The sequence below is a fragment of the Erigeron canadensis genome, chromosome 6 (genome assembly GCF_010389155.1).
Source record: "Erigeron canadensis isolate Cc75 chromosome 6, C_canadensis_v1, whole genome shotgun sequence".
NCBI classification, from domain to species: Eukaryota; Viridiplantae; Streptophyta; class Magnoliopsida; order Asterales; family Asteraceae; genus Erigeron; species Erigeron canadensis.
Window position 1 is genome coordinate 5,939,025 of NC_057766.1, and position 24,120 is coordinate 5,963,144.

The window sequence follows — 24,120 nt, forward strand, 5'->3', positions numbered from 1 at the left end:
ATATATTTAACTACAAGACTAACATCTAATTATAGAATAAATGCATAGAACTAGAATACCTGTATATGTGTTTTTCTTCGGATCTACTTTCTTTGAGTATGCATATTCAAAGTATAAAATTATTGTGGATTTTGAGAGAACATAAGCTGAAATTATATCTTGCAATACAAACTTCTGTCAAGTTAAAGGGATTATAAGGGTCGATTGACGTTGCATATGGATCCATTTTTTTTAATATATGAACGGAACCAGACATGTAATTTACAAGACTTGTTTTTATCAAAGTCAGCTTAATTATCATTGTAATTTTAGTATATAGTAATATATACGTGTAACCTTTGTTTTCATCGAAAATGGTCTTTTGTATCCTTCTTAATGTAACGTAGTATCCATCACCATCATTATTTTCTTGAATTGTTCATCGTGAACAAAGCTCACCGTACTACATTAGTATATAGTAAGGGAGGTAAGGGATGTGATATTAGTACCACTTAAGTTGATTGATTTATCACACTTATGCATTAACTGTTTGTACAGTGTGTTGTAATACTTGTACAGAATGGTAAGTTAATCAAGTTTGGTGGTACGAATATCACTTCCCATATAGTAATATATACGTGTAACCTTTGTTTTCATCGAAAATGGTCTTTTGTATCCTTCTTATTGTAACGTAGTATCCATCACCATCATTATTTTCTTGAATTGTTCATCGTAAACAAAGCTCACCGTACCCTTCCTCACTCCTATTTAGATATTTACAAACTAGTGTTTAAACTTATTTACAAATATTTTAACAATTAATAATGTTCAGAAATTACAAGACATTGTATTAATTATTGTTCATAAGCAAACCCAAGAAGCCCCTCACATTTGGTTTTTTATAATCATAAAAATCATTGGGGGGTGGTGGTTTAGTGGTGTCGGTGACGGGTGGTAATCGATGACATCGACAATTGGTGCCGAGTGGTCTAACCTTGTAAGTTAATACAATGGTGATAGTGATATTTTAGAAGATAATAGTTTAAAGTGTAAATTAATTCATTAAGGGTAATTTTGGTCATATCTAATAACCTTTTCCTTAAGGGTTGTTTATGAAGGGCAATCTAATAATTTCTTATCTAATTATTTTTTAACCTTTTCCTAAAATAGGGGGTGAATAATCATTATAAAGTATCAGTAGATAATTGTAATGTACAATTTCACAAGCACGCCCATTAATCTACTTTATCAACTTCATTACTTTTTAGAGGGTCAAATTTTAAGCCTAGAGACTTATCTTTATTGATAAAATAACTTTTTTGGACTAAAAGAGTTTTGGCTTAAGCGAAACAGAGCGGACCCAACCCATTTCACACCATACAAAACAAAGAGCACTTGTTTTTATTTAACCTCTTAACGTAAACCACCTGACTCGTCCATTTGCCTCTTCAATAAATAGCATCGACCTTCAATCAAGCATCTTATCTCTCTTCATTAGCCTAAGTTGGCCACGAGGTGGAGAATTCTCAAATTGCTAATGGCACACCAAAACGCCAAAAATCCGTCTTTGTTCCACTAAACACTACTTTTTTTCCCCCCTCTAATATCGAAAGAAACATTAGTTAGTAGCTAAACCCATAACTCTTTTCCAATCCCCTTTTTCATATTCTTCTGAAAACTTTCTACATTAACCAATGACCATGTTCAGCATAGATGATACTCAACACCGTATGGTTAGCCAGCATTACCAGGTTCAAATTCTATAAACCAACGTAACAAAGTTTCGGCCATATCTAACTTTCCAAGAAACTGTAAAGTTTAGGATTAGGTTTCATAGGCATATTTCTCAATACTTCCTTAGGTAAATCAATCTTCCCCGACCTTCCAAGAAGATCAATATATCAAGCATAGCGTTCCAAGTTAACAAATATCTGACCATCTTTTACAACTTCAGAAAATAACTCACGCCCTTCTTCCCTTAGCCCGTAATGGTACATGCTGATAAAACAGAGAAAATTTTCTTTCATCTCTCTCTAAAGAGTTATAACTATTTTTCACCACACCACCCATGCCATGTGAGTTAATAAATACTCCAAGAAATACAATCTGGTAGAGATTTTAATGGAATAACTAGATGTGAATCTTCAAGAGAACCACATTTTGAATACAGTGACATTGACTAGTCTGCACTTTGTTTGTGATTCGAGCAGGCCGCGATTATAGTTATCCAAGCATAATGTCTCTCTGTGTTGACTCTTTAAATATTAGTTCTGCACGACATATTTACATGCTTTGAATATAGGTGAACTAGATATAACGATACATGTATTTAACAATTGACGGAAAGCATAGCTACTAATTTCTTCCACAAGACTAACGATGAATAATTCCACACGTGCAGGTAAAACACTAATTAATGCCTGATTCCACACGTGTTAGGCTTAATCCCCATAACCTGTATGTGTCGAAAACATTCAAGCGCCATAAGGTAATTACTGTTTCTAACATATACCACAATCATTGACATCCAAGAAACCTCATTTTTGTATCTCATTTCATCAAAATCATGAAAAGACATAACCGGATCCCCCACTGCCGGATCCACTAATGCAGTCGATAGAAGCACAGGCTCCTTATACCTCTCATCGACAATAGAAAAAAGCATGAATCATTTTCCCTGCCTGATTATCAAGAAAAAATGCTAGCAACCAACCTGGTTTTGGCCACAAACCCACATCCATACATATCTTTAAACATCTCCAACGCTTCCACACAAGACCCATTTCAAGAAAAACAATTTATTCTGGAGTTCTATGATATAGAATCTCTTTGAGGTATTTCATCGAACACCTTAGGTACAAAATGGTGGTGATATCAATAACAATATTATCGAAAGAAGTTGAACGCCAAGGTAGGTTTCACAATAGGAACAGGCTTTAATTTTTAGTAATGAAAGATCGATATATATTTAAAGGGCTCCCTATGTATATTCGGTTCCCTTTTAGGTTTTGTGAAGAAAAGGCACCATAGCCGCCCCTCATCGATTTAGCAAAAACTATAAAAACAGTAACTTTTAGTAATGAAAGATCGATCGCTAACCTATAAAAAAACACACACGTTTATATCTTTTAACTCAAAACTTTTATGAACTCAAATGAGCAGCCAATACCTGTATAATTTAGAGACTAAATTAAACAGCAAACACACACTCAAATCCCAAAATCTATATACACCAAAAAATACGCTTCAAAATAAGACACGGAACAAATATATATGTTTCAGTCTTCACTCAACTCACTCACGTGCGCACACAAAATGAAGTTCAAGTATATATATCACTCAGTTCAATCAAAGTTTGATGATATTACATAAAACATATAGATCACACACACCGTGAGGCTCCAAATTGTTAAGGAAATTTGAGATAACAAACAGATAACCTGATACAAATCAATCTTTGAAGGCACGTGATCGCTTTCGGATTGAATCAATTTGGCGGTTCACCCAAACTATTCAATCGGATACAATCAAAGATTAAGAATTTTCTGTGTGGATGTGTTTGAGAGAAAAGGAATCAGAGAAAAAGAAAAGAATGATCAGACCTTTTACATACGGGACATATTTTGATATATATATCTGTTGGCCCATAAAACTGCATAAACGGCAGTTAACAATATGGGTTTTTCGAGTTGCCACATTTGGTCCCTCAAGTTCCGAAAATTAAATTTTCGGAGGGCTTCTGCCCCTTGGACCCTGCCAGGGGCTGCCGCCCCTGGACCCCGCTCTCAGGGGCGCTGCCCCCGAACCCCCGTGCCTTAGGGGCTTCGTCCCTAAGGTCATAACAAATTCAAATAGGCGTGCACTCCGCACCACCAATCCTATATGATGTATTATTATGACGTTATTGATCAAACAAGTTAACTCAATTACACTAAAATATCCAACACAAATGGCGGTCAAGTCCTACGATTGGCAATGGTGGCTGGGCCGGGGCTTCACCCAAACCATGGTCCAAAGCCGTTGAACGCTAACATCCTTAAATTGAACTCCCAGCCAGAATTCTCAATGCTGTCCTGGTTCCACGCCTAATCTAAGCAAAATGTATTCGCATATGCAAAAAAATGATTAAGCCGCAAATGAAAATAAATTGATAGGAATTACCTTACATCATATTTATAAAAAACTGCATTAACTTACCTTTGATTTTTATTTATTTCACATTCGAATAATAATGACGTCAAAAACGAAATCCCTGGAAGTTGAAAGAAATTAAGAAAATTAGAGAATGGCTAGGGGGTTGGAGCTTTTATTTTAAAAAAGGAAACACAAAATAATTAGGATATTGTCCAGCTGATGTGTATTTTAAACTAAATAAAAGTCTGAATAGAAACAACACTTAATAATTAATAATAATAATAGTAGTAGTAGTGATTAGTTAGTTACCTCTTGTCTTTTGGTGATTATAAAGGAGTTGATGTCTTCTTTCTCTGCAACGTTAATATCGCCTAAACTTGTCCATACGACTTTCAACTCAGGAACATACAAACCTCCGTTTGTGAACATCGTTAGAGATCTGCAATTTTTGATTTCCATGCTGACTAGTGATGGAAATGAATAACCCACATTCCCCAAGCAAAATCCCTCGAGACTACCAAGACTTATCAGTATTAATTTCTTTAGACATGGTAACCTGATAACCTCATTATTATTCACTTTGCCGTCACTACCACCTTCTTCTTCTTTTTCTTCTTCCCCTTGGTCTTCCTTGACGATTACCTCCATACTCGGGCACAAACTTATATGTAGCTCTTTGAGTTGCATTAGACTTCCAACCATGGAACATGTAAAAGCATGTTCTAACTTTTCGCAATTGTAAATATAGAGTTTTGTTAGGTTTGGAAACTCCAATATTGTCGGACCATTACTGTTCCAAATATACTTCAGCCTCCTCAGAGCCCATAGGTTCACATCTCTTAGCTTTGGAAGCTTTACAACAGTTACTCCTCCTGTTCCAATATCAAATACCTCCACGACTGATTCACAAGATTTTGCGTTCAACTTTTCAAGATTTTGTAGTTGTAACAACTCATCGTATGTGAAAATTACTCGACATTTTTCCCGGTCACCATCCAGGTTCCTTTCTATCAAATTGTGAAATTTATTGTCTAAGCTTTGGGATGGGGTCTGCATATCTAAAAAGAAGGGAGAAAACACAAGACATATATATATATATATCAGAGCTGTGACATTTTGAGCATATATGGATATATATGTTGATAATGATGATTTCCTCTACTCTTAATTGAATATTGGGAAATAGATAGAAAATGAAAATGTACCTGAAGGTAAAGTGTAGCTAGGAATATATCTATCATCATTTATTTCCATGTACTTGAGGTTCGGAGCTGTAAATGGAAGGGATGTCAATTCCATCACTTGGGGACAATTCTTGATAACAACTTCATCCAATAACCGCAAATGGAGCTCATTCTTCCCACAGAAGAAACCTTTAAGGTTTGGTAGCTCGGCTAGGATTATTGATTTTAGACTATGAAATGTCACAACCTGGATTAAGTTATACAGTAGTTAGTTAATAAGAATAACTAAAATTATTAATTTCGATCAATTCCTGGATTCTAGAGAATCATAATTAGTTTATAGTCAATCTAAATTAAAAGCCACTTGTACAGTAGACGATAAGATCCACTGCCTGTATGTATGTAACAATCGGAAGATCGGTAACACACACTATTCTTCTACAAACGGAAACTTCAAATACGATAAAAGTTCAAAACGTAACCCTTGTTGTGCAAGCTTACCGTAAGTTTGTTATTTGGTGTACCCATGGGAATGTCATCTTCATCATCTCTGTTAGACACAACTTCTTGAATTCTTTCACAATTCTTTATATCTACTTTCTTTAGGTTGGAAAGAAGTGTAGCCATAAGAGGGGAAAATAAGTACTCAATGGTATCACAATTCATCATGTATATGTTTGTGAGGTTCTGAAACGATGACTTTTGCTGGGAGTTTTGTAACATTAAAAACTTCCTCCAATTGCATCTCCATAAATGAGTCATATTCTTCATATTACTTAACTTTATATCCGTAAGGCATGGAAGTAGCAATGGTTGTTCATCATCGTTGTGTGTAGGGGCTGACCCAGGATACGGCTTATTGGACTTGTTGGACGAGATTCTACTATATAAACCTCTGAAGATCTTGGATCTGGCTATCGAAAGCTCGTTGCATCTGGGTCTATTGGGGGAGGTCCCGCAACTCCCAGCCCCCACTTGTTTCTCCCCTTGGTTCGGTGCCACAATGCCTGCACTTGGAATATGTATATCAAAGATCACCTTCACTTGTTCTAACATACACAACTTCATGTTGGATACGTGATGTAATGTGTGGATGAAAGAGGACGGAACTGCAACCATACTATCGTCCAATATCTCAGTCTGCAACAAATGTATCCCAAATATAAACAGTAATTATATCACATAACTTCTATATCTATCCTCCCTTATAAAGAGTATTGAATTTCTTAAAAGTAGACATTTTTTTTCTTTACAAAATACCCTTACTTATACATAAAACCCTTATATACCCTTTTCTCACATTCTCTAATCATTACACACTCTCATCGACCTTCAATCACCCTTCGCCGCCGCCCTCCTTCTCCACCGCCTCCCTCGATCTCCACCACCGCCTCCCTCTTATATTTTCTATCACCTCATAGCCGCTGCAACGTGCGGAAACTATGCTCGTTTTTTTATATTATTCCCTCATCCCACAAGTATATATATTTTTTTTATCTATATCAATAACATATTCATAATTCACATAAATATCTAATAAATATAAAAGAAAATTACTTAAATGGTAAAGAAATACTTTGGCAACAATTCATTTTTATCCACTTATTAGTAGAAGGCGAAAATATTTTAAACCAACTTTAAGACAAAGAGTCACATGGAAACTGTAAATCTTATCTTTCTATATGCCAAAGGTTCATGTGGGAAAAGGTAGACATTCTCTTTCATGCCGGAAATGGTAGAGAAGAGAAAGGCATAGTTGCAGATTGTCGAAACAAATGGAAAATCGACAACCACCGTCATGTCAGTATTGATTGCGTTGCCCTACTTCCCCTATAAAAGGCAACACAATGCAACCCATTTATGTGTGAATGTCCACCGAAAATACTAGCGTGTTTTTTTCCATAAGTTGTAATATTGTTAATTTTTATGTGCATGAGTCAAAAACTTGACAAGTCTTTTATTTTTATGTACTTGTTTGTCAAGTGTAATTCGATTATGTATTTATTTCGATTATGTATTTATTGTTTAATCTGCTTAAAATCTTTTCTTTTATCTTAGTTATTAATTCACTTTATGTTTTAGGTTAAGCAAACCCATGTACTGTCAGAACTCATAACAGCAAAAGCACCTCCATGAACTATTATTTACCACTACTGTTAAATTCATTCAAGATTTTTGATTATGATTATTCAATTTTAATGTGGAAACAACTCAAGTACATTTAATGTTATGATTAGTCATACTTGCGAAGTTGCGAATGCTATTTCATGTGAGGATTAGTCCTTGTTCTTGTAACGTATATAATTTCAATTCTTACACAAACTCTTATGAGAATAAGTTTAAAACTACAACCTTTCAAGATATATATAATCACTTTTATGTGACAAAAAACTAAGCTTAAAATTACATTGGATCAGAATGTTGACAAATTGTTATGAATGCTATATAATCATAAGCAACAATGGAGAGCATCGACATTCCAACCAATAGTCCAAGCAATATTTAGGAAGTCCTAAAGTTGCGGAACCGTATATAAGTCGTAGAGCTTTGCTAAAAAATAAAATAATAATAATAAATAAAAAAGATAAAATATTAACAGGGGTGTTACATGTCATGATCTATGGGATAACTTTCTTTTTTTACCAAACAAGTAGTAAGAGGTGTTTGTCTAAATAGGAAAAAAATGTAGTTATCAAAATCTAAATATATACTTTTATTTTTGATCATTTTATGGATATATATATGTATATAGCTTTTAGATAAAATAAAATAAATATTAAAGTAAAATTGATAAAACAATATATCTCTCTTCACTGAAAATCATCGTGCATTATGAAAATCACCGTGTATCAATTGATTTATGATCTAAGGGTCAACATTTTGTCTTATTTGTTTTACTTTAATACTTGTTTTATAATACCCAACCCATATATATATATATATATACAATTAATACATACGCAAACAAACATCATCTCTCTCCATCATTGCCATAAACACCTTATAAAGATGAATAACTTTCATCTCATCACCCACACAAATACCTTATCCACAAACATCTTTCACCTCATCATAAATCTAATACAAACATCCACATTGTAGGTAGTCTTATTGACATCTAGTATGGAAATGACCAACAGTCTAGCTAAACCAAGAAACGGGACTAAATCGGGTTAGACACCAAAACGAATTGACCTTTGGGGATCCCTAGGTCGGTCATGAAAAAGAGAGAGAATGGGGTGATCGAAGTGAAACTTTACTCAACCCCATATTAAAACTTTCTATTATTATAAATAGAGAGCCAATAACTTTTTTTTCTAAATTGGTTGAATATTCATAATCGATTCAAGTTGTGGATAACACTTAAATCGTATTGGTGATTTGTTTGTGTGTGTGGCAAGGGACTTTTTATGTAGGCACAAGTATTGAAAATCTCTTTCGTATTTAAAAGATCAAGACATGGTTAAAAAGTAACATTCATTAAAATAGACATAATTTTTGCTACAAAGCTCTGATTTCTACGTGCGACCAATCGAAATGACAGTTGAAAAAAGGAGCATTATTAAGCTGCAAAACGACCATTTTGGGTCCGTCTTCGGGCTCAAAAACGTCATTTTTCATGAGTTATGGGCCTTTATTTAAGTTCTTCAGGTTTTTTCGGATTTTGTTTTTGTAATAACCTTCGACCTAATTATGTTTTAGGGTTCATTGGAAATTTTTTTTTTTTTTATATTATTGTAAGCATGGGAAAATTATCATACTCTAATAAATAAAAAAAATTCATTTTTTCCTTATATATATGTTTGTGTTTTAGTGTGAAAATCCGTAAGTTTCGGTATCTTTTTAGAATCAACAAACTTTAAAAGAATTGTTGGTTTAATTATCTATCCAAAAGTTCTTTGCGTCAATTTTGGAGTAGGGTTATTCTCCACGAGAATAGCTTCTTTTGGTGTTCTACTAAAGTGGTCAGCGTTTAATTTCTCCCCTTTATTTATCTATTAATCAGCTTACTATATTTGTATAAATGTAGTCTTATTTTAAGAAATTAAAGCTAATTAGATGTTTTATTAATTATCTTTTGCGTTTATAATAGACAAGAGTCGTTATAGAGCATAGAGCGAGGCTATTTTTAACAGCAAAAACATTGGTGGTTTACTGTGAGAAATCGCTTTCTTCGTCACCGGGAATTGAGTTGGACCTCCCCCGTCATTGGCGGTGGAAGATGTTCACGGTGGTGAGAAAGTACTTGTAAATGTGCAGATGTTCATTTGCAGTTGATATTTGAGTATTCACAAATAATGTAATAAAAAAAGAGTAAAAATGTAATTTTATACTCGTACTTCCTTAGCTACCTAGGAGACCCCCTCCTAGCTAACACAAGTTTTGTGCTTTGTTGTTTTATAATAATAATTAATTATATTAAGAGTAAATCACATTTTTCATTCATGAATTTGACACATTTTTTACTTTGATCTTTTAAGTGATAAATTTATCAATTTTTACCTTTAACTTAACAAAAATGTTGAATTGAAGTCCTTTTGTAAGAAGGTATTAAGCTTCGGTCGCTAATGTTAGCACGTGCAAGACATGTGAAAGCATTAATGTCTTTTCCCCTTTACACTCGAGAGACTGAAAATGCAAAATGTGACATTTTCCTCTTTACGAGTTCGCCTGAAAATCTCTCTCGGGAAACATCTCATCATGAAAAACAGCCCCTTGTTTAGTGTCGTCGCCACCAGCCACCGCAAAAAAATCCACCCGCCTTTTCCTTGTCAGTTTTTATATATGTATATATATAAACACACACATCTCAAATACAAACACATATGCAAACATACATACATCACAACCACCACCATAACATCTGCAGCTGCTCGCCACCATCAACAAAACCGTCATTGCAACGAGCCACCACGTTCATAACCACCACCACCACTACCCTAATTGCAAGGTTTTTCTAACCATTGTGTAATATTGAATATACTTTTAGTTTATATTTTATATAATTTTTTTTATTGTTTAATTTGTATATTTTCATAAGTGATTATTATTTGTAGTTAATGTAATACTGGTTTGAAAGTTTGTTTGTAAACATTTTGTATATAAATATGTAGATACATATACAAAGTATATAATTGATTATAATTTAAATATATTATTGTCGGAAATTTAACCAGAGAAGCTGACCGGAATAACAGTTCCGGTTGGATTTAGTTCAAATGAATATGATGATAAAAAAACAAAGTAAATTACAATTTTTGTCTCTGAACATGTCATTTTTTGCATTTTCAGTCCCTCGAGTGTATAGGGGAAAATATATTAATACCCTCACGTGTTTGCACGTGCGAACATTAACAACTGAAACTTAACACCGTCTGGCAAATGGACTTCGATTGTAAATTTTTGTCAAGTTTAAGGTAAAACTTGATATTTTTTACTTCTTGAATCAAAAGTAAAAAACGTGTCAACTTTAAGTACGAAAAAAAAAATTTACTCCTATATTAATTATTACTTTAACAAATTGTTGCAAAATTTTATTAAGACTAATTAAGATTAATTAAAATATTTAGAATTTTAATTAATAAGTTTAATTAAATATGTGATAAAATGTTTTTGATTATTTACATTATAACCCTTTATGTTCGAAGTGGTTATTTTAAAGAGAGATCAACATTCATTAAACTAGTTGTAAGTTTAACAAAATCCCAACATTTGTCACGTGTTTTTGAGTAAAAAATATACTTTTTCGTAAGATAAAATTTATCAATAAATCTTTTATGTACAATAATTACTTGCTCTTGTACATTTGATTGTTCGTAACTTTGTATGATAGCCATTATTGAGATCGTGCTTTAAACCGTTAGTATGTTTACCCGGTATTCGTTTTAGCTAATCAGGGACTAGGTTTTTGCTTGGTACCAAGTTGTCCTGTTATTGGGATCGTGCTTAGTACCCTTGGGATGTGTACCCGGTATTTGTCTCGATCAGTGCTTATGTGCTTATGTTGTGCTTGTTTTGTAGTTATGGTACTTGTATAAGTAATTGTATTTGCTCCCTTATATTAGTATGTGGAGAAATTATCACAAATTGTCCCTGTGGTTTGCTCGTATTGCATTTTCGTCCCTCGACCTTTTTTTATCATTAATTGTCCCTAGTCTTTTCCATTTCATTACCAGACGTTCCTGGCACTAACAGTCGTCAAAAAAAGCCCCGTTAAATCCCTCACGTGCCATATACGCGAGGGTATAATCGTCCAACCTCTTTAAAACAGAACCACATGGACAAATCTTATTTTTTGCTCATAATAAACCAGGGATTATATCAGCAGCTCTTTGACACATAAGTGGATCGACTCATCGGAAATACCCATAACCATTTACCTTGCGAGAACAACCATAGAACTTTCGACCTGGGTTACGAGGTGTCCATGATGTTCGAATTGTTGCTGGGTTACCACAAGAACAATAAACCATTGATGGTTGTTGGGTTAGAAAGAAAGAAGAGAGATGAGTTAGAAAGGAAGAAGATGGAGATTTAATTTAGTTAGGTTTTTGGAATAAAATGTTATGGGGTAAAACAATTTTTTTTGGGGGGGGGGTAAATAAGATGAGATTCGTCCTTGTGGTTCTGTTTTAAAGAGGCTGGACAATTATACCATCACGTGTATGGCACGTGAGGGATTTAACGGGGAATTTTTGACGTTTGTTAGTGTCAGGGACGTTTGGTAATGAAATGGAAAAGCCCAAGGACAATTAGTGATAAAAAAAAAGTCGAGGGACGAAAATGCGAATCGAGCAAGCCACAGGGACGATTTGTGATAATTTCTTTAGCATGTGAGATGTTTTGCATCTAGACTTATATGAAAGACAACCCCATATCACTTTCCCCAATATATGCCAATACTATTCATGTTTATGTTGAATTGATCATATAATTAAAAAATAAGTTAAAACGAACTAAGTTAACAAAAATTATACCTCATCATTTTTTTTTTGGTCATCATCAAGATCATCATCATTTTCTTCATCAATTTTGCGGTCTTTATCACCATCATCATTATCGTTATAATTTTTTACTTGTGTATTGTCATCATTTTCATCATCCAAAAAAGGTACATCATCGCCGTCGTCGTCATCATCATCATCCATATTTATATGATTTTTATCATCATCATCCACTATTTGTACTGGTAGATTAGCTTTGTTGGCAGTCTTAAGAAACTACACATCATCAACACGGGAAATGTTAAACAGTATTAAGAGTGGAAAACAATAAAACATTAACAAATTGAGTTTTCTATTCTCTGTTTTTAATAATAAAAAAGATAAAGTTGAATGAGAGAAAATAGGGTTTAATATTTTAAAGTTACATTAATTAAGTGATTTTTAAATATTTGAAGTGCAAAAATCATTTATGTAGTTAGTCAGTTTTACAACTTTTATTACTCGTGCTAATTTTTTTTTTTGCTAAAATCATCTATGTAGTTTAAAAAAAATATGTTTCCGATACATTTTTTGAATTTAAAACAAAGCGAACCAACCTTTTTAAATGAGACTTGTTGTTTGTATATATCATACCATTAGCAACTATATACCTCTATTTTTACAAGAAGGGTGAGAACTCTTAAAATATATATTGGATTACATGTTTTTCAAGTTTATTTATATGTGAAACATTAAAAAAAGTTATGTTTTACAATAAAAAAATTTCAAACTTTATATCAAGCCATTTGTTCACATGTGAACATAAACGTTAACAAATTTATTCACAAGTTCACAAAATACTTTTGAAGGTTTTGAAAAACATTTATTCTACAATATACATTTTTATCACGTTTTACATATTAATAAACTTTATAAAAACATATGAAGCAATACATAGTTTAGGACTTCTCACGGTTTATGGAAAAAAAAAATCAAAATAAGAAATGTCTATATTTATGCATATATATATATATATATATATATATATTTTAGAATTGCAGAAAGAATATAGCTTAAGAAGAAAAGAAAGAAAAGATTATTTTTGAATTTTTTTTTAGGTTGTTTTATTTGTTGTTTAATTTTTTAACATAAACTCATTAAAAAAAATCAAAATTACTTTTAAAAAATAAAAAAAGTAAAAAAAATAAAAATTACAGATGTGTAGGTATCTACACATTTGTAGACATGTGTAATGTACAAAAAGTTATACATGTGTATGGAATTTTTTTATTATTGAATTTGGTTTTCACAAAAAAAGTTAAAAAATGAAATATATAGAAAAAACATTTACCTTATTTTCTTAAACAACCTTCTCATTTGATCTCACTCCTATATATATATAGTCAATCCTTATAAATATATTGATCGTACAATATATAATGTTAGCATTAAATAAGCAAATTTAATCAATTTTATACAGGGAAGTGATGGATCCTCCTAAAATTTGACATAAAAATCCGACTAAACTTTAAAATTAGGGAAAATTTCATATATGTCATTGCTAAGTTACAAAATATCATATTTATCAAATTAAATTTTGAAATATCATATATGTCATTTTTAATTTATCAATATATCAAATATGTCATTATTGAGTAACAAAATATCATATATATCATTCATAATCTATGAATATATCAAATATGCCAATGTTAATTAATAAAAGATCAAATATCTCCAAACAAATTTTAGTCAAAGTTAAAACATTAAATATGTCATTGGCATATATCTCTAATATGTACAATTAAATTAGTTTAATCAAAATTAAAAATTTAAATTTGTTTTTAAATTATCAATAATAAATTTGAAATTCACGGTTACACCCATTTTTTCTTGTTTTTATATTCCGGTCGATGTATTTTTTTTATTTAAGTGCGTAAATTTAATTTAATATTATCGACATGATTAATATGATTGATTTAATTAAATCCGTTATTTGATAAAATCCATGATATATAATTACGTGCTTGCAATCATGGTTTGTAAATGACTCAACTATATGTGATGTTTTTATTTTTCTTTATGACATTTGATGCAATAAAAACTCATGAACTAAAAAAAGGGATAAGTGCGAATTTAAACTTTAATGATAAACTTAAGTTACTTTTTTAACGTTTAATTTATGTTAATTGACTTGTTTGAACATATATTTGATATATCATATTGACATGTTAGATATATTTTGAAAATAATGATGACATATATAATATCTATAATGAATTTGGGTATATATGATATTCTTTTAGTTAACAATGGTATATTTGATATTTCAAGGTATTAAAAATGGCATGTATGATATTTTAAAATTTAATTGGACAAATATGATATTTTGTAATTTAGTAATGGCATATATGAAATTTTCCCTTGAAATTATGACATATGGATTTCATTATTTTTCCTTTTTAATCTTATTATTTAATTTTGTCATTTGTCTTCATCTTATGATTAACAGAATCCTTAAGTTATTTAGTTAAAAAAATTAATCATTTTTTTTTATAAAAGTTAAAAATCCATACCTCTTTGTATTGGATTAATCTACTGTTTGTGCCCCATTCTTCTTCTGACAAATCAATGGTGATGTCAATGAGTGCTCCCATATCAAATTTGATGGTTGCAGGTGTGACTATATTTCTAAAGTTCTTACACCCGTTGATTTGTATGAATTCCAAGGATTGAAAATCACGAATGAGGCGAACAGAGTCATCTTCATCTCTTATACTCCAAACCTCCTTTAGTTCCGGAAGACCCAACGCTCGAATGCTTTTTAAGCAGCTATTAACTTGCCCAACACATTTCGAGTCTATGTTGAATAACGCTCGAATCGAACCACAATTTATAACTACAAGCTTTTCTAAATGACTCAGTAATCGCATTGGATTGTTTGGAAAAAGATTTTCAATTTGATCACATTCTTCCACTTCAATCTGTTTCAACATAGGAGTTCTATCATCTTCCTCCTCGCACCCCCATATCTCCTTCAAGTTCATCCCAATAATTTCCAGTTCCTCCAACTTTGGACTCATCACCTGTACAATAACCAATTAATCGATGAAACAATTGTTTGTTAGATTATAGAGAAAATATCACAAATAGTCTCTCTAGTTTGTCATATTTACATTTTGCCCCCTATATTTTTTTCGTTGTAAATGGTCACTTGACTTTTCATTTTCATTGCTAGCAGTCCATAACACTAAATTTTGTTAAATTTAACCGTTAAATTCCTCACGTGCATACCACGTAAGGGCATTTTAGTCCTTTTGCTAAACTTAAGGACTATTTGTAATAAAAAACCTCAAATTCAATCTATACATACATACACTCTGTCTATATATTTTACTTTTTATAATAATTTAAAAGGATAAAAAAATGCATCCATACCAAATCTATATAATCTTCATTTGAAAAGCAACCAAACCAAGATTATATAATCTCTAAAAAAAATATAAAGTTTGGTGGGTTTTGTATGAAATGGAAAAACAGATGTTACAAATTAAGCATTTTACCTAATTAAATCTAAAGTTAATAAAGCAATAACAGATCTAAAGAAAAGTCAACTTTCACAAATGACGGCGAGGTGGGATGACACAAATCGTCTAGTAGTGGATCACACAAATCAATTTCTTTCGACCATTTCCTTTTTGTAGTATATATATATATATATATATATATATTAGGTTGTTACTGTTGTTGGGTTGCTATTGCTGCTGGATAGATCGATCCATTTTCGTTTTATAGTATTGGGGTGTTTCATTTCCGGGTAAAAAAATTTAAGAATGCTGAATTTTTGGGGGAATATATGACAACCGATTGGTATAAAACGGTCGAACAAGATGGCTTCATGCTATTTCCTTATTAATATTTGTTTTTATAAACTGAATACTAAAACATACGTTGTTTGTATCAATCATTCAAGAAAATATATATTGTAATTTATATATATGATATGTATATGGGGGAAGGGAATATGAGGCTGTTAGGCATTTAAGTTGGGTGAAAACTCTTACATACCTTTTTTTAAACCATAAAAATCATGGGGGCCAAACATTATTCAAAATATTAAAATACTGGTATGTGAAGGGTTTTTCACCCAAGTTATCCAACAACCCCATACTCACTTTTCTATATGTATACATGGTATTATTGTTAATATATTTTGTTTGTATTTTAAAAATGGAGTGAATGTATACGACTATACGTAAATGATTATATAAGATTATATATGGGTTGTATTGTATTGGAAAAATATGATGTTTGGCCGGACTTTGGTAGTGGTGGTGGCCGGATTTTGGTAGTGGTGGTGGTGGCCAGATGAAAAAAGAAGAAGGAAGAACAAAGAAGAAGAACAAGGATGGTTTTTATGTAAATGAATAATTATACCCTCTTTAAACAGTCAAATTTAACAGAAGTTGGTGTTATGGACCGTTAACAATGAAAATGAAAAGTCAACGGACCATTTGTAACGAAAAAAACGCAAGGGGCAAATGCGAATATGACAAACTAGAGGGACCATTTGTGACATTTTCTCTAGATTATATTAACGGATGGTAACATATGATATATATTGTGAGAACTATTAAAATGTCGAGAACTGTGAGAACCAATATGAACCATTAGATTATCCAAATCAAAGGTTAATAATAACTAGTGACATTTGTGTAAATAAGGAAAGATTGAAAGAAAAAAAAGGGATATAAAATACACATTAAAGTTAATGAAAAATAAAATATATCATTAAAATCACCATTTATCCCATCCACGCCGTGAAAATCTCTTTGTTATGATTCAATCCAATCCAATATGAAAACAAAATCAGTAATTGAAGCAAAAAAATCTCCGTGCTTGTGTGATTGACTACGAATCTGGGATGTACTAAGAGGATATTTGGAGTATAAATCTTGGGTTATCATATGATGAGGATGGAAATAGGTATTGTTTAACCAATTTTTTTTCTTTTGTTTTATGATTAAGATTCATAAACCAACTGATAGGGGTTTAATTTGATGTCATCGTTGTTTTCTTTGGTAAGAATACAGGATAAGAATATTGATATGGTTTAGTAAGTTCATCAATAAGAAAGTGACGCCGGTCGATTTAACGTCTGCAAGTGAACCTGATGAAGGTAAGGATGAATGACAATGAATGGAGTTGTAAATATGTTGATTTTTTCCTAATTAGGTCATGTGTGAATACAATATGTTGGGTCTAGTGTACACATGTTATGTTTGCGTGCACATGTGTTTGCAATCTTCGTATGTGGTGATTGATTATTGTAACACTTGTGGTACGACTATGTGGGTTCGAGGTGTATATCATGAGCCTTCTGTTGCATGCTAAAAACATGACTTAAGACTTGTTATGTATGAGTTTTATCATGTGTGTTTGTGTTGTAGACTAAACATATGTGTTCCATGAATGGTAAAATTATACCTAAATGTGGTATAAATTTGTTTCCTGTTGTCTAGCATCAATCTGTATGGTCTAGATGTTAACAGGGGTTTTTGGTGATTTTATGACAATGTGAACAAGATAAAAGGGGATCATCATTATTGGGATATGGGAACATATGTGGATCGGTGTAAGCGTCTGTTTGTAAGTCGGGTCACATGTGTTTGTGTTTTGACTTTGTACGTAATAGGTGCGTAATTTTAGTGTACACTGGTGACAGAGGGTGCACACATTTGTCTGTCCAAGCATATCACATGTGTTTGTGTGGTACAGCAAGAATAGTTTAAGTAATTCAGTCTGGCATGCTACCCAACCCAACCCGTTTGTTTTTTTCAGTTTTATCGAATGCTCTTGATAAACTTACACGGTGATATATTTCAGGTCATGCAGAAGAACTTTTTGAGAAGCCCTTTTTTGAGTCTGTTGCGAAAGCACTTCGTACAGGTGGAGTTATGTTTACTCAGGCCGAGAGCATACGAAGTAAATGAAACCAAGTGAATGAGTGGATTAAAATAGAGTAAAGGAGTTAAAAAGAAATTAACAAAAATGTTAAGAATAAAGCTGTCATCCGTAAAAAGGGAGGACCATGAAGATGCTGTTATTCAAGAATAGAAGAAACAAAATGGGAGTAAAGAAATTATTGTTGTCGAAATAAATGACATAATTGTTAGCTCAGATGTAGGCTGGAATTTTAAAATCAACTTCATAGTATTGTTTGCAAGATTAATGGCGCCAGGTGGTATTCACGGATAGTTACCGGTTTACCACTTAATATTGTTGATGTATCGTAGTTCACGGAATTTGTGTAATTAAAAGAGTATTGTTATTCTGTAATTCGCATGAGCTATTCATGGGGATATTTAACTTTAATTGATAATTAATTATATTGTATTTACAAAATTACAATACTAACCCTATTGATTTTAATTAAATATTATTTCTCATATTTCTCGACATTTTTTTGGTTCTGGTTTATCTTTAGATTATATATAGATTGAGGTTAGGGTTTATGTGGCCGTTAGACATCCAAACTTGGGTGTAGAATCCCTTACATCTTTTTTTTTTTAATTTATAAAAAGCATGGGGGCCAAACATTTATAAATATATTAAAAAGTTAGTATGTGATGGATTTTACACCCAAGCTTGAGTGTCTAACATCCACATACTCCATTTTCCCATATAGGTTTTAGGTAAAATACAAGTATTAAAGTAAAACAAATAAAATAATAGGTTTTCCTTCACTCAAAATCACCGTGAATCATGAAAATTATTGTGCATCAATTGCTTCGTGAATTTTCGTGCATCAATTCAACCATGATCTAAGGGTTAAGATGTTATCCTATTTGTTTTACTTTAAACCTTGTTTTACAATATATACCCAACCCTATATATTTATTATATAATATAAATAGACTTCCCTTATTTTAAGAATTTTTTTTCATGAACAGTGAGAAACTATATATGGAATCACATGTTTTTAAGTTTATTAACATGTGAAACATTATAAATATGTATGTTGTAAAAGAAATTTATAATATAGAGAAATGAGAATATGTGATTGTTAGACACCTAAGCTAATTAGGTGTAAAATCACTCACATCTTAATTTTTTAATCCATAAAGAACATGAGGGGGCAATCATTATTTTGTTTGCTTGCCAACTCAGTTTATTGCTTATTTTATGGTATTTTTGATATATTTTTTATTATATATTTTTGATATATCTTTTATTGCTTATGTGGCACTTCATTCACCACGTCATCGTTCATGCTTTTATAAATTTTAAATAGCAAATTAAAAAGACAAAGACAAGATTAGAATTCATGACCTCTAACTGATAATATTATTCGCAAACCACTTGATTTAAATATTTGCTTTTTTTTGTTGCAAAATACAAAGAATACAAAAACTGATTAATAGACATCGATAATGTATTTTTTGATCTTTGTAACTCATCTCTTTATATTTATATTTGTATTTATCTTCGTACAATGATATTAATATATCTTAATATGATATAAAACTAGATTATATTGATATTTATTTCTAATATTTTACTTATTGGTTTATATTTTTCCTAATTTTAATCTACTTTTGTTTAATATCAATGTTAAACTGATAATTGCTTTTATATTCGATTTACATTTTCACTTTTCTCTTTTATGCCTTCTTTTTCTTCTTTTGATTTTATCTTATAATCTATTTTATGTTCTTTTCAGATTTTACATACACAATATATGTATATATCATTAAGAACCCTTACCCTTATTGTAAAATTTATAGATAAATAATACAATCAACTTTTTTAATGTATTAATTCATGATATCTTTTATTACGTATGTATTTACTTGGTCTTACATACTATTGGATTTATCCTTTCATAAAATAACACTTATAAATAATAGTACGTAATTATTTTATACTTAGGGGTTGTGTATTATAAAACAAATATTAAAGTAAAACAAATAAGACGAGATCTTAACCCTTAGATCATGGTTAAATTGATGCAAAAAGATTCACGAAACAATTGATGCACGATGATTTTCATGATACATGGTGATCGTTAGTGAAGAGAAACTTATTGTTTTATTTGTTTTGCTTTAATACTTGTTTTATTTTACCTGAAAACCATATATATATATATATATGGGAAAAATTAGATAAAGCATGCAGTTTCTATCTTAGGTAAAGCAGAGAGGATTATGTAAAAATTAGGGGGGGGGGGGGAAGGTTATGTTATCAAATTCAAATGTTTAATTTGTAACATTTTTTACAGTGGAAGTACCTAAACTTAGGTAAAGTCTGCAGTACAGATCATTTTCCCATATATATATAGAGAAAAATGAATATGTAACTCTTAGATACCTGAATTACATATTTATTTATTGCTATTTTTTTAATATTTATTGTATAATATATAAATATAAATAATTGGGTCACGTGTTTTTTATGGATTATATTAACTATTAAGATTTGAGATTTTCTACATCCAAGTTTAGATATTTAACACCCATGTATACTCCATCCTTTATATATATATATATATATATGAAAAAGAGAATATAAGCTTGTCCGACACCTAAGCTTAGGTGTGAAACCCCTTACATACTTATATTTTATTATTTATTGTTTAATGAATAAATGCATGGGCCTCATGATTTGTAAGGATTAAAAAAACAATATGTGAGTGTTTCACACCTAAGCTTAGATACCCGACAACCTTATATTCCCATCCCCCATATATATATATATATACACATTAAGAAAAAAATAATTACCTTTTTATTCAGTAGGGGTATTATTGTTGTTGCGGAAATATTCTTACTCGAAGAAAAGATGCAAGTAAATTTGGGAAGGTAAGCAAGTCTCAGCTCCACAAGTTGTGGTAACTCCATCACAATATTGATGTTGTCGCACAAACCTACAAACATTGATAACTCTTCCAATACCAAACGCTTTAACTTGTGAAATTTAATCACCTCGGCTCTATTTTTCTCATCATATATCAGGGATTCCAGTACACCACAAGACTTAACTGTGAGTCTCTCAAGATTAGTCAAAGTACTTGCCACATTAACAGTGAAGAGGTAACTCAAGTTTGCGCACTTTTCAAAAGAAAGATGTTTTAAATTGCAAAAAGAATATTGAGAAGGATGCATCAAAACATCTTCAATGTGTTTTATATCTTCCACTTGCAGATGCAGCTTCTCTGTTTTCCCAAACAACTCTTCTATTTCAAATGCACGCACCTCTTTGTAGCTACCAACAAGTCTCAATGTATTTTCATATGAAACAACATCATTGTCATATATGTGATCCAAATGACAACCTATAGAGATCCTGAACCTTTCAAGTTTCTTAAAAGACACTCTATCCGGCCGAATATTATTCTTAAAGAATTCGACCTCCAATGCAGTGAGTTTCTTCGAGACCCTCTCCAATCCTTTACAGTTGTCTTCTGTGAAGCTAATAACTTTCTCATTCGAGTTTCTTAAATAAAGCTCTTCAAGGTTGTTTAACTTTTGAAAGACACCATCATCAATACAAAGCTTATCGCTTCCTGTCAAATCTAGTAACTTTAACTTTGTCAATTTTTCCATGGTAGATGGCAAGTATTTTATGCGACAGTAAGCAAGGCTGAGTATTTCCAAATTAGTGAGATGGCCCAGAAAAGACAAATCACCCGTCAATGAGCATGAACGGAGACATAGCATACGAAGGCTGGTGGAACACTGAAGGGATATTGGAAGTGATGGATATAGGATACTACGATATGAAATGACTTGGAGTTTTTTCATTTCGGTGTAAAAATCATCTGGAAACATGAGAGGCTCTTTCTCATTCATCATTAGCTTCAAAAGTTTAAGATCGGGGTAATCAAATTGTTGGGGAAATTCAGACATGCCTTTGCACTTCACTAAGATTCTTTCGCAAGAATGCCGTATATCTTGTTTAGGCCATTCTGACATGTCACCATGGTTAACAATGGAAGCTTGCTTAAATTTTGAAATATTAGATAAGACGAAAGAACGTGCAAGATCATGCATTTTGACACATCCTTTTCGATCACTTTCAATCAGCAAATTTGCACGTATGAGGTTGTGAACAGAAGTGTTAGTCCGCTGTCTTGCTTCAACTAAACTATACACATTAACAAACAACTTCAAGCCCCATCCATACCTCATCAAGTCCTCCAACGGAATATCAAAGTCATTGGGAAATAAGCCACTTAAAATAAAAATTTCCTTATCATCATTATTTTTAAGAAAGTCATAGCTTATCTCAAATATGTCCTGTACAACAGCATAAAGACTTTGAAGGTTAGGAAACTGATTATGCCGCTTTAAACGTGTAAGTGTAAGGTTCCATTCATCCACTCTTTCAGTTCTAAGAGCGCGGGCAATGATGTCTATGGCTATCGGCAACCCACCACATCTCTTTACAATATCTTCTCCTAGTTTAACTTTTTGATGATCAACAGCACCCTCTGGAAGTTTCATAATTTCCCAGAACAATTTTTTTGCTTCTGATAGTTTTAAAGGATCCATTTTTAAAATTGAGCTACTTCCATCACCAATCGGATCGCAAAGCTTTTCATAACGTGATGTGAGCAATAACTTGAAGCACTTCGGCAAAGGACTCTTCAGTCCAATATCTTTTAGTTCAAAGGGGTTCCAAAGATTGTCCAATATAATCAAAATCTTTTTCTTGCCATGTTCGGACATCCCCAAAAATCTTTGCTTAAGACGTTCAGCCCTTGTTTCTTTAGCTGACTCTGACAGCTTTCCGCCTACCTCCTGTGCAACAGCATCTTGGAATGCAATTGGACCAGTGATATTCCCGATAACCACCGGTACAACCCTATCAAACACTTTCCTATCCGTTACAACCTCCTTCAGTTGTTCCATCATTGTAGTCTTGCCTATACCACCCATACCACATAGAGCCACGATCTGGGTCGGATTATCTGGTTCAAGCAATTGCAATGCCTTTTCAAATATCGCTTGTCTAGACTTAAGGTTTTGGGGAACATCTTGGAATACTGCATGAGGGGTAGCAGACCTAGCCACAGTAAGAAGTATTTCCTTATCAGTCCATTTCATGTTTGATCTTTGTATCATAAGGCGCTCGATATCCTTGATGACCTTGTAGCACCGTTTGCCCACTTTGTACCTTCTGATGTTCATATGTAAACATCCATTTCCATCCCGTGAAAAACTACTATTGCTTTCCTTATCCTTGTCGATGATCTCTTCAGCTTTCCTAATGATCGCTTCAGCTTCTAACAGCCAATTTGGAACAAGCTTAGGCACCATTACATTTTTCACATCATTTTCTACCTTTTCATTATTCATATCAGTTGCTGTGGCATCCAATTCAATTTTTTTGGCACGCATGTCTCTATCATACTTTGTGGAGTAAAAGAAGTAACCAAAGCGTCTCCTAATGGGAAGTAGTGTCAAGATTGAAACAAGGGGACTAATTGCAGATAATACAATAGCAAGCACCATTCCAAAAGCTGAATTATTTTTTTCTCTGTCACCAAAATTAGAAGAAATCAAATGGTTATTAACATCATATCACGATAGCAAAAATACAGGCTGTGATCGATTGAGCAGTGTGAGATAAAAATTTTTTACTTATGCATCCGTACAATACACACAAGAGTCACTACATCTAATGACGTAGAACTTTTATTTTTATCCATCAAACTTTTATCTTTTGAATCTTTTAAGGACAGAATATTAAAAAGATTAAATACTCTTATAATAAATCGAATTAATTATTAAATACTACGTAATATGTATTGTGATGTAAACTATTCTTAATATTATTTATACGGGCTTTATATAGCCAAATACAATTGTTGTTTAATGAAATAAATAACTTAATAA

The 24,120-nt window shown here is 32.0% G+C and overlaps 1 protein-coding gene and 1 pseudogene across 1 annotated transcript; both read right to left on the bottom strand.

Moving 5' to 3' along the window:
- Positions 1-1,269: 1,269 nt before the first annotated feature.
- LOC122604210 lies at positions 1,270-3,637 on the bottom strand (annotated as a pseudogene).
- Positions 3,638-3,931: 294 nt separating this feature from the next.
- On the bottom strand, positions 3,932-23,736 carry LOC122604211 (disease resistance protein At4g27190-like). Its single transcript, XM_043777105.1, has 7 exons — positions 21,004-23,736; positions 14,797-15,306; positions 5,799-6,437; positions 5,319-5,544; positions 4,423-5,171; positions 4,177-4,231; positions 3,932-4,069 (listed from the first exon to the last, which is right to left on the bottom strand). Exons 1-6 carry the CDS (start codon positions 23,734-23,736, stop codon positions 4,217-4,219), a joined length of 4,872 nt encoding a protein of 1,623 aa, XP_043633040.1. The 3' UTR covers positions 3,932-4,069; positions 4,177-4,216.
- Between the last annotated feature and the right edge of the window lie 384 nt (positions 23,737-24,120).

What these genes read in the sequence shown, in the direction of transcription:
- LOC122604211 (XM_043777105.1), bottom strand. Translation starts at nt 23,736, where the DNA reads ATGGTGCTTGCTATTGTATTATCTGCAATTAGTCCCCTTGTTTCAATC. An exon ending in GATTAATCCAATACAAAGAG is followed by an intron (nt 6,438 to 14,796) that starts GTATGGATTTTT and finishes CATTTGTTGCAG; the next exon opens with ACTGAGATATTGGACGATAG. An exon ending in CACCAAATAACAAACTTACG is followed by an intron (nt 5,545 to 5,798) that starts GTAAGCTTGCAC and finishes AACTTAATCCAG; the next exon opens with GTTGTGACATTTCATAGTCT.